We start from the raw sequence: 12,076 nt of genomic DNA, 5'->3' as shown, positions 1-12,076 counted from the left end.
TTTTTGATGAGTAACAGTTAATTTTTTTGTAGAATATTTTAAATGGTAAATGATAAGGAGATTGAACATATAGGAGATGATATTGCTATGTCTTAAAATGTCCTGCGTGTGCTTGAATTAAAAAAGAGATTTTTTTATTATGTACAGATTTCTTTATTTTATGTATTTTTGAACTAAAACTGATACAACATTTATATGTTACGGATGATATTTTCCTTGATTAAACCAAGATTATTATGGTTGAAATCAATTGTTTCAGGTTGATGTCCACAGATACAACGGTTACTAACGAGACAGACAATTTCCCACTTGTAGACGATGGTAGGTTTTAATATGATGTTTAAAGATGATAGAAAAAATTTTTTTGCTTTATTAAAATTTCAAATAATTTATAGAATCACAAGGAAGTTCGATAGATACAGGAGGTCGGATTCCTCGTCCAGCACAACCGTTACCGCGAGACGAGTCTGATGATCAAGAAGAAAAAGCACGACTAATCTCCCAAGTTCTCGAACTTCAGAATACTTTGGATGGTATTTTTTTTATCAATTTTTTTTTTTTACTATCTTTGTTTTCATCTCTATTTAAATATCATTCTACTGTCAGCTAATGTTAGAAAAAGTGAATAAATCATTTGAAAAGCATTTTTGATAAATCATTCTCTACCGAATTTGGAACCCATAAAATTTGTTTTCCCTTTCCATTGTTTTCATAGATTTTTCGAACTCGCAAAATTCGTTCTTGTTCTGTAAAAAATTTTGATTAAAGGAATGATTTGTTTTTTAGTTTCACTTTTTCGAAATTATCACTAATCTTTCTTTCGTCCATAGTTTAGTTATATTTTAAAAGTTATATTTATAGATTTGAGTCAGCGTGTTGATAGCGTCAAAGAAGAAAGCCTAAAATTACGATCTGAAAATCAGGTACTTGGGCAGTACATCCAGAATCTTATGGCTTCAAGTGCCGTATTTCAACCTGCTCAATCAAAGGCACCGCAAACCAAGTAATTGAATTTCTGCTCATTAGTTTGTATTTAATTACAATTTGCGCTTTATGAAGAACTATTAGCACAAGATTTGAGTTCTGCTTCATTTTCCATCGAAACGATGATTTTTGGTCATTTGCATGATCTTAGATGGGATCTTGCCATATTCGATGTCTTATTGAATGGAACTCACATAATTAATCTATAATCAAAATGACAGTTTGAAATTTTCAGACTGTTATCCTGTGAATGATTACATTTCTTCCCAATAACAGCACATTCTTCTTAATATTTTGTGCTATTTCATGTGTGAATTATTCTAAATATGTGATGCTGTTGTTAAGCAAAAATGCTTTTTTTTTTTTCACTTCAGCGCTTCTAACGTAATTTCATGATTTCAAGAATAAAACATCCTAGTGTGCTAGGAATGCTTGTATTGCAGATATCGTTATTACATATTTCTAATTTAGGCTTTATATTTGCTTGAAGGAAAAATCTTTAGCCTACATTACTCAATTAAGATATGTCAGTGTTAAAGAAAATTAATTTTAGTGGGCAGATTTTTTTAATGGATATTACTCGAATTTTAGGAGTTTTGGTTGTATTCAAGTGTTCTAGTAAACCAGAAACATTGATTTATAGTAGTCTGCTTCCAATCTTTCTGATATGTTAGTGCTATTCTCGTATTGTGATGAAGACACAGGTTAAAAAAAATCAACGGGCAAGTTGCGGAATCGATAAAATTACCGCTATTAGCAGTCTGCTATTGTAAATTATTACATTATGATTTGGAAATTTTATTCTATTGATGTGTATAAATAATAATGCGAAGTAAATCATAAATATAATTTCATTGCGAAGATTGAATTTCGTCACATTCAATTCCTAATTTTTGCAGCCATTATTTTGTTTGACTTCTTATTTGTTTTATTACTTCATTCTATCCTCTTTCTTTGGTTAGTAATTGTCTTCCTTTGTTCAGTTAACATTTTTATACTTCCATTTAACCTTCTCTATTTCCTATACTCGTATTTTACGCTTTTCCCTTATTGCATCTAATTCAGGACAGAAATCCGCAGTTACCCTTCCACTCAAATGATTAAATTTTTGGGAAAAGCCTAGAAAGTTTTAACTCATTACTGAATAAAAAATGTACAAAAAATAGAGAAAAAAAAAAATTGCAGTGCTCACTGAAGTAATTTAAAAATTTTATGAGTCAGACAAACATAGTCTGGACGGTTTTATCAGGTAAATAAAGTATTCGAAATGAAAAAAAGGTCTGTCTATTTTATAGTCGCTTTGGTTTCATTTATTTGTTAATTCCTTCATTCCTAGACACCGAATTGTCTGCTCGTTTAATTAAATTTTTGCACAACTTTTTCTCTGTGTTATGCGTTTTGCGGAATTTAATCTTCTCCATTTCTTAGTTTTAGATTTCTAAGCTTTGCACGCTTATCTTTTAGATTCAGTTTGCACTGCATGCTTTTCAAAGGTGCTTCTGCTTAATTCTTTGTGTTTTTCTTTTTAGAAACGAAATGTTTGGAGCATTCTTTTGGTGAGAAATAGCAATCCTTTCACGGATAATATCAAGCCGAAGAGAAGCAGTTGAAATGAATTGTTGGTTACATTCAGAAATCATTAAGATTGCTATCGTGGTAGTGATTACTCGTTTTCTTGTACTACTACTTTCCACAATTAAAAATCACTTAATTTTATATTCATTCATTTTTTTTTTTTTCTCATTACTTATTTTCTTGCTGCCTTGCTGTTAGTTTAATGCCTTCGTTATCTTCCAATGTAGAAACATTAACTGAACTACTGAACTATCTCTAAAACGACTGTGGTTAGTTAGCAATTTGAATATTTGGAGATCAGTAATTGTTTGGATATCACTGTCCAATGCATTATAAGAATAGTAGAGTTATGTAAAAATAACAAACCAAACTTTGCATATTGTTACGTCCTTTCATATAAGCTTAAGCAATCAATACAAGAAATGTTCACAATCAACATTGGTTAAATAGTAAAATAACTGGAAAACTAATATCTTCAAATCAAATGAAAAGTGATATAGTAAAAAACCAAGCAAATATGTACATTTCTATCCCATCAATCCTAATTCGAAATCTGTAATCGATAAGTTCAACAGATGACCATCACATTGATGAATTTCATCACTTTGTGATCTTTTAATCCAGGAAAATCTGCATTTTTTGAAGTCTAATGCCTTAACTGACTAGGATTTGAATCTCTTTAATTTATTCTATACTGTCAACAGAACGCTAAATCCATCCAAAAGTCGATATTTGTAATGATTTTCTTTTTCAAACATATCCTTAATATTTACATGTGAAGGTAACCAGACATTACGATTACAGTTTTTACTAGTAGGTTAGCTGAAGAATTCATGTACATCATACATTGTAAAAAAAAAAATCATAAATAGGTTGCGCTTTGTCGACGATGATACATCCTCCAAAAGAATTTTGCAAATGTTTTAAAACGAAACTTAAACAATGCACATATAAGTGTAATGAGATCGAGTGTGAGGTACATATTGATCTTAAGCCGCAACCTTTTTCTTTGCATGTGCCACTGCCGACTTCTTTCCTGGCTTCGATTTAGCTGCTGAACCTTCCGCCTTTTTCGGTCTGCCAACATTCTTCTTATTTTTTCGGGTTGCTCCGGCAGAAACAGTGCTTGCTTTCTTTTTGGGCTCAGCTTTTGGTTTCGAAACCTTTGGTGCAGTCACCTTAAATTCAAAAACTTTCATGAGTAACGACTTATACAAGTTTCGGTAAAAAGAAAATCATATTAGTGGGAATCCATATTTCGAATGGGCGAAACCAAATGATCTAATTGGTAAATTAAGTCTTACCAGCAGCAAAGTCTAAGAAAAAGTTAGCTAGATAATAAATAACAACCTTTTTTGTGCCAGATTTTGCTTTCATCGATTTTTTCGGTGACAGCATTTTCATATCGCCAGATGTAGCAGATTTTGTAATTGCTGGCTTCTTGACTTTTTTAGGCGCTTCCGATTTTGCATCAGCTAAACGGAATGATCCAGAAGCGCCGGTACCTTTCATCTGCTTCAGAACACCTGATGTGACGCCACGTTTTAGTCCCATTCTAAGGTGCGCATTAACCTGAATTTTCAAGATCCATTTATTGTTGCCCATAAGATTTTTTTTTAAGAAATAAACTGTTGGTCAGAATCAGTTAAAGTATTCAGAAAACTCATAAAAGTAAAAGAAAAAGTTGTTAAATCTGGCAAGTGCAAGTAATGAAGTCCTTTTCCTTGCAAAGGCAACAATTCTTGAATATAAAAAAAACTCCCACCGGGATCTACAATAATATTTAACATTTGAGGTCATAAAATAACATTCCAAATTTCAAAAACAATGTTGCCCACTTCCTTACTATCTCTTAACTGATTTTCTAACTAATTTCAACCATTGTATACTCATTTAAAAACTTCATCAATGATAATGGAATGAAATTACTCAATAAAAAATCACACCATAGTAGGATTTTCGCCAACTGCAAAATTTTGCATGATATACTTCAGAATTGCTGCACGACTCAGTCCCTTCTTGTCCTGTGTAGCCGATAAGGCAGCCTTGATCATATTACCATACGGTGGATGATTATGTTGCGATTTTGCTTGCGATTTTAAACTTTTAGTTGCTGGAACATTAGCATTCATTCTTTTCATCATATTGTTCCGCTTCTTCCCGACTGGTGCAGTTACTGTTGCACCAGTATTAGATGATACTACAACAGCTAAATTATCACCGTTAGTAGCGCTTGCAGTAGCACCAACTTCTTCAGTAGCTGGCATTATTTGTTAGATTGTATCGAACAGAAAATGGAAAGCACTGAAATTATAACTGATTATGTCAAAAAAAAATGATTTCGATCCTGGGAAAATATGGCAAATTGAAATATATTGAAAAAGAAAGAAAAGAATATTGACATAAGACTTAAATATATGAACTAAACATTTTCATGTTACTTTTAATTAATATAAAAATGCAATAGAAAACTATCACAGTGTTGTATCAGCATTACAATGTTCAAATACCAGTATTTTTGTGCAGAAATAAATGATCGAATTCTCTCGGATCATTTTTTTTTTTTTTTTTTTTTTTTCATTTTTGCCGCCATAAAGTGCATATTTAGCGCTTAGTGGCGGCAACAAAATAACAAAAACAATCATAAATGATATAATAAGATGATAGAAACATTCTTAAAAATTAAAATATCAAAAAAACTAATAAGTCTAAACTTCCGATCCATTCATGACTTATTTATTTCACGTATATATAAATGGCAATGATATGCACTAACAAGTTATCACGTAATCATACGTGATAATTAACCTATACTCCATACTAATACACAGTTTGTTGTAGATATTAAAGAAAAGAAAATTTCCAGAAACTCTTATATTCCTAAAAACTTAAAAGTCTCATTAAAATATTACTCTTTCCTTTTCCTGAAACTTAAATAAAAATTATTAAGTAAATCGATCGCTTATGAAGAAAAAAAAAAAGAAATTCTCTCTTTTTTCTTTAAATTGGACATTTTAAAGAGACTTTTGCACTAAATAACATACACTTTTAAATTCATTAAAAGAATGACAAAGAATTAAATTTATTAAAAGTGAAAATTCAACAAAAATCTTTGCACTATTTTTTGAAATTTTTACCATTTTTTTTTTTGTTCAAAAATTTGAATTTTACTTTTGCAAAGTTTTATTTCAATAGGATAGTTGCTAATTTGAAAGGAAATTTATTCAAACTATAAACCAATGCAAAATTCTCATAATTTTGTGTGGTAAAAACTTAAACTTATAACTTCTACGTGATCTACTGTCATCGTACAATCACGTAACACGTGAAAACGTGGAAATATTGGGATGGGACAGCCTAGAGAAACCCCAAAACAACCAACCCGAAGACGCGTTTTCACCAGAAATGGCTGAAAGTGGCGGAGAAACAGCTGTGCATGTGGCGAGAGCGATTGCAACGACTACGCTGGGACTCCTCGCTATGCTCGTATTCGTTTCAAAATATACACTGGCTGCTGGTAAGTAGCACTTACAAAATGGCACGTAGCACGTTAAATTCGTAAGTTAGACGTTTGCTATTATTACTAACGTATGCTCAAGAATCTGTGCTATCAAATGAATATAAATTTAACTATTAAATATTTGCAGGGAGACAATACGAAATATTTTAAGTGTAAAAATTTCAAATTTTTTATCTTTTTTTCACTGTTATTTGTGCTTTTTAAAAATTAATCATAAATATTTTTAGATCATTTTTACATCATTAATTAGCTAATTTTTTATACTATAATTTGTCAAATTTGTATTTCAATTATTTTGCTTACAGTGCTATAAAATGCCTTTTAGTAAGATGTACTCAACAACGATATCCGATGAGAAATGTCACATTTCGATCGTTTTTAATGAATAAATCCTATAAAATTTGATATTTTTATATTCGAAATTTAATGTATTATTTGATTAAATTAATTTCAATTCAATTTAATAATATTATAAGCAAAAAAAGAAAGAAAAATACATTGCTAATACTTTTTGAATAGCATTATGTAATGATGATCGTATCATTTGTGTCATTCGAAGACAATCATACATTTCCATCATTTGATCATTTCTCTCTCTCTCCCTCTCTCTCTCTCTCTCTCTCCCTATTATAGAGATTAATAATAATAATAATAATATTATCCTAAAATGATAAATTAAATTAAATTTTCAAAATTAGAAAAAAAAAACAAATTTTGTTGGCATAAAAGTGCAACAAATCAATGTTAATGATAATTTTAACTTTATCATATTCCTTTTATTATCAGTTATCAATTACGAATTTTCATTAATAATTAATCTATTATTTACTTTTTTTTTTTTTTTTAAGTTAAGAAGGAAATGAATTGAAATATTTATCTTTAATTGACTGAAAATGAAATTTGATTAAATTCTGGAAAAAATTTTCAACTATTGATTATAGCAATCTTAAAATGTATGTTATAATTATAAATTAATTTGCTAGAATTCAGTTTTATTGGGGAAATAATGAAATTTTAATTTTTTTTTTAATGAAATGCAAAGTAATATTTTTTTTTTTTTCTAGAAATTAAATTTTGTAATTATATCATTAATTTTTCAAAACATTTTATTATTAAAATAGTCGAATTTAGCTAAATATTTTTTAAAAAAAAAAAAACTGAAAAAGCACTCACAGTTTGAATTTTTCATAGAATGTATGGATGGAATTAAAAAATGAGAAATTATTTCATATTTAATTCTGAAATAATTAAATTGTTAAGGATTAGCTAATTAATAGCTAATGAGAAATTGTCTTATCAATTTATTTATTGATTTATTAAAATGTTTACTGCGAGAATATTGAACATTTAATAAAATAATTGAAAATCTCTTCAATTCTTACTTTAATTTTAACTCTTTAATAATTCATTTTATCAAATCATCATAGCTATCTCAAAAAAAAAAAATAAAAAATAAAAAAAAAGAAAACAGTAAAACGTTTTAAATAAAATTTTGTAAATGTAAAAATTTACTGAGAAAAAAAGAACTAAAATAAAGCATGTAAAATATACAATAAATATGTAGAGAAGAGAAGAAAAATCAACAATAATATGCATTGAAATAAACGAAGCAATAAAACAAATTGAAGTAAAATTATTTTCCGGAAAACTACAAATCAGGAATGTAATAATAATAATAATAATAATACTTTTATGCATCAAAGTATTTTCATATCAAAAAGCAAATTAGTATGTTGTTAATAGGTAAAAAAAAAAAATTTCCAACAAAATTATGCACAAATATTTGCTATATGCTAAAAAGATTTGATAAAATTTGAACAATAAAAAAAAGAAAGAAATTAATACAAAATTTTAGGCAAATGAAAATTGAAATTGAATTTCTTCTAATTTTTTTTTTTTTTTGCAAATGCATTGATATATTATTTTAAAGAGATGTAAAGAAATTAATTTTTTCCAGTAGTTATAGTATAAAAGAATGATAATTAATTGTTTGTTAATAAGTAAATATATTTGAAATAGGAAAGTATAAAAGGTAAAAGTAAACAATAAACAAAATGCAAACAATTAGCTTTTTTTTCTTAAGTATCACAAAAAATTAGAAATATTTTTAAATTTTAAAGAAGAAAAATTTCAAAATTTTAAAATTTCTAATAGAATAAAAGCAATTAATACTATAATATTATTATATTTTCTGCTTTTTTTTTTTTTTTTTTTCTAAAAAAAATTTTTATTGTTTATTGTGCAAAAGTTTTTTTTCAAAATATTTTTTATACCTTTCAATTTGCAATAATTTTCTACAAATCATACGTATATTATTATAGAAAAACAAAAACAAAAATAAGAAATTAAAATACAAAAAGGAAAAAAAGAAACAATCAAAACAAATTTTTATTAATTAGAAAATTTCAAAAAAAAAAAAAAAAAAAAAAGAAAGCAAATAATAAATTTAAATTTGTAAATTGCGGCAGAAAACTGTGTGCTATATTTATCTTCGTCTCTTCTTTTTAGATTTCTGCAATTATTAAAATAAAAATTATAAATGAAATTTTAATTGTTTAAAAATCTTAAAAATTACTATCAATAATTGATAATTTTTGTAATTTATCATGTACAAATGCATTGTAAAATATCACATTAATCTTTTTTTTTTTTTTTATTTTTATATATTTTTGAATTTTAGTACTTAAATTTATTTATCTTTATTAAAAGAAAAAAAAAAAGAAAAGTATCTCGTATTTTTTTTTTTTAATTTTAATAAAATTTGCTTAAAAAATTGAAGAAAATTTTTTTTAATGAAATAAATTTGAAAATTGAAATACAAGAAAGTGTAAAATAGAATAAATAATATTATTTAATGAATAAAAAAAAAAAAAAAAATCTTACATTTATTTTTTTCTTCGATTTTGTTTTCGTTGTTTTTTTTGAAATAATTTCTTCTGAAATTTCATCTTTTAATTCTTCAGTTACATTTGACTGATAATTGAATGATAAATTAGTGTCACTTATTTGAGTATCATTATTATCAGTGGATGCACATTCAAGATTAGTTCCATTCGGTATAATAGTACAAAAGTTATCACTAGCATTATCATTTTTATCATTATCATTACCACCATTATAATCATTATCATCATTATCATCATCATCATTCATTATAAAAATAAGTAAATATTGTAACATATCAGCAAATGCATCATTAGCATTCCATGCATCGCTAAAGTTTCGTGATAATGAAACAAATTCTGATAAATGATTATAAAATATCTTTTCACATCTGATTACTTCTCGAGTGGGCAAATAAAAAAGTGACTCAAGTTCAGTATTTTCAAATAAATCACTTGCTGCTTCACTAGCATCAATGATAATGTCAAATTCGGCCAAATTATCACAAAGTTTACTTTCAAAATTAATTAAACTTAATTGTAATTCACTATTTCTATCTAATAATAGTAATTTAATTTCATTTAATTTCAGATATGCAATGATTTTTTCTATATTTTCAATTAATGCAGAAATATTGCTCACAATTCGATGCGCAAAACGAATGCAAGCACTGAAATTACTTGTGACACACTGTGACTGCTCGTCACTTAGTTTTTTACTATATTTCATTTCGAGCGCAATTGTCTCTGCTCGATGAATACTCTTTAGCATTTGTCGTGCATCCGAGTGTGCTTTGCTATTGAATTGCTGTACTGAATTACTGATTGTAATCATTGCATTAATTATATTTTTTATTGCATTTCTTTTGTGCATATCGATTTGCAATTTTAATTCGATATTAATTTTATTTCTTTTATAAGCTATATCCTTCAGTCCAGATGTTGATGCATTTTCATCGTCATTAGCTTCAATTGTCTCAAAAATGATTTCTTTTCTTCTGGAAGTTATACTTTTGTTAGTGTTAGTGCCAAATGGCAGTTTATTTACTTTAGAGGTAAAAGTGGTCGCAGCAATTCGATAAGTTAAATGTTGTAAGTTAGAGTGAATCACTTTCATCATTTTAGAATTTGTTTCATTATTATCAGTGTTTGAATTATTTACTCGTTGATAAGTTTGTTTCAGATTAATTATCAGTTTTCTAAAATTTGTTGAAATATTCATATAATAAAGCTTCCTTGAATTGATCAAATCTGTCGCAAAATCAGCGCTTGCTTGAACCAATGCCAAATTATTAATTCGTTCGATGAAATTGTACGATTCATTATTTGATTTCATATTTGAGTATTGCATTTCCAGCAGAAGTGGTGACATTCTTTGCATTGTAAATGCCACTAATTGATAATATTCTAAACAAAATAATCACTAATTAATGATAATAATAATTTATTATAACAGTAGTAATAATATTAATAACAATAAATAATAATTAGTGATAATAATGTTATAAATAATAATACCGATAGTAATAATAATAATAATAACAATTGATAATAAAAATAACTGATAATAATAATAATAATAATAATAATAATAATAATAATAATAATAAACTGATAATAGCAACAGTGACAATAATGAGATAATGATAATAATAAATAATAATAGGCCAATAATGCAATAGCAATAATAATAATAAGAGTAATAACAGTAATTTCATATTTCTTTCATTAAAATAATTTTAATTTGACATTTTTGCAAATCGGAATTGGTCAGTTGGTCAATTAAATTATGTATATGAATAAACAAATAAATTGGATAAAATTTCATTAAATAGTTTTTTTTTTTTTTTTTTTCAAATACATAATGAAACGAAATAAATTGGAAAAATATAAATCAAAAAAACTTTTGTTTAAGTATAATTTCTGATTGCATACTATTTTAGCAAAAAACAATAAATAATTTATTCTAACTTTTAAATAAATAAAATATTTACAGCAATAAAATCTTGCTTACCACTGTAATTTTCCATTGAATCAATCAAATTTTTGCAAGCAAATCGAATTTCATCCATTGCTTTTAAATTTTTATCACTGTTATCATCCTAAAAAGTTTATCACACATAAAGAGTTTATCACAATTATTTAACACAATTCAATATTATTAAATGTATTGTCCACAAATTTTGATAATTTATTTCGTTTTGAGTTATTTTTTAACTCAGTTCAATAAATTTTTAAATTTTCTGTTTATTCTGTTTAAATTATTTTAAATTCTTTACTAATTTATTAACTTTTTTAAGCCAATGGCACTGATTATAGATCACAATTAAATTAAATTAAATTAGAGATAGCGATTATAAAAATAATTTGAAAAAAGAAATTTTTCAAGCAGGAAATTGTGATTTTACTTATCACATAGTAATTATAATAATAATAAAATCAAGAAAAAAACGATGATTGGAAGATAAAAATATATCAAACAAACAATTTTATTTTTTAAATAAAAATTCCGATTACTAATTTAAAATAAAAAAGTAAAAAAACCCAAAAATAAATAAATAAATAAGTGATAAAAATAGCAAAACTAAATGATAACAAATAATATTAAAAAATTATTCTAAATTTTTGAAAAAAGAGCTAGAAAAATTTAACAAAACATAAATGAAAAGAAAAGGGTAATGTAAACATTCCTAAAAACAAAAAAAAAAAAAAAAAAAACAAATAATAATAAAAAAAGATTTAAAAAATGTAAAATCTTATTGATATTAATTAATTTTTATTAATTTTCCATTCATTCATTCATTCAACTATTAATCAATTAAATGTATTAATTAATTTAAAAAAAAAAAATCATTTGATCAAGTAAAACCAATGCTAAGTTTTATTTTCAAACAGAAAAAGCAATTTGAAATTAATAACAAAAAACAAAATGCAAATAAACAAATAAATAAATTTATATTTCATTAATTTATTGGTGAAATAATTCATAAAAAAGAAATTAATGCTATAATAATTCTTTAAATTTCCTTTTTTTTTAGTAGCAGAGAAACAAATAATTCTGAGTTCTGGGATATGAAATCAATTTTTAATTAAAAATTTATTTAAAAAGAAAAAA

General features: G+C 25.7%; 3 protein-coding genes across 4 annotated transcripts; 1 reads left to right on the top strand and 2 right to left on the bottom strand.

The window, feature by feature from the left end:
- Positions 1-263: 263 nt before the first annotated feature.
- On the top strand, positions 264-2,544 carry Bma-unc-69 (short coiled-coil protein, putative; the record flags this gene model as incomplete). Of its 2 annotated transcripts, none has more annotated exons than XM_043076271.1 (4): positions 264-321; positions 396-533; positions 862-1,003; positions 2,514-2,544. In XM_043076271.1, 4 exons carry the CDS (start codon positions 264-266, stop codon positions 2,542-2,544), a joined length of 369 nt encoding a protein of 122 aa, XP_042932205.1. The 2 variants fall into 2 exon arrangements, with proteins under 2 accessions (XP_042932205.1, XP_001892311.2); XM_001892276.2 differs by lacking the exon at positions 2,514-2,544 and adding an exon at positions 1,220-1,238.
- Positions 2,545-3,548: 1,004 nt separating this feature from the next.
- On the bottom strand, positions 3,549-4,826 carry Bma-hil-1 (linker histone H1 and H5 family protein; the record flags this gene model as incomplete). Its single annotated transcript, XM_001892275.2, has 4 exons — positions 3,549-3,737; positions 3,910-4,131; positions 4,506-4,672; positions 4,781-4,826. The coding sequence occupies 4 exons, from the start codon at positions 4,824-4,826 to the stop codon at positions 3,549-3,551; spliced, it is 624 nt and encodes a 207-aa protein (XP_001892310.1).
- A 3,738-nt stretch (positions 4,827-8,564) lies between these two features.
- Bm9256 (Uncharacterized protein) lies at positions 8,565-10,333 on the bottom strand (the record flags this gene model as incomplete). Its single annotated transcript, XM_043076270.1, has 2 exons — positions 8,565-8,591; positions 8,963-10,333. The coding sequence occupies 2 exons, from the start codon at positions 10,331-10,333 to the stop codon at positions 8,565-8,567; spliced, it is 1,398 nt and encodes a 465-aa protein (XP_042932204.1).
- Between the last annotated feature and the right edge of the window lie 1,743 nt (positions 10,334-12,076).

The sequence above is a fragment of the Brugia malayi genome (genome assembly GCF_000002995.4).
Source record: "Brugia malayi strain FR3 genome assembly, contig: Bm_v4_Chr1_scaffold_001, whole genome shotgun sequence".
Taxonomy (NCBI): Eukaryota; Metazoa; Nematoda; class Chromadorea; order Rhabditida; family Onchocercidae; genus Brugia; species Brugia malayi.
This window is presented reverse-complemented; position numbering and strand designations above follow the sequence as displayed.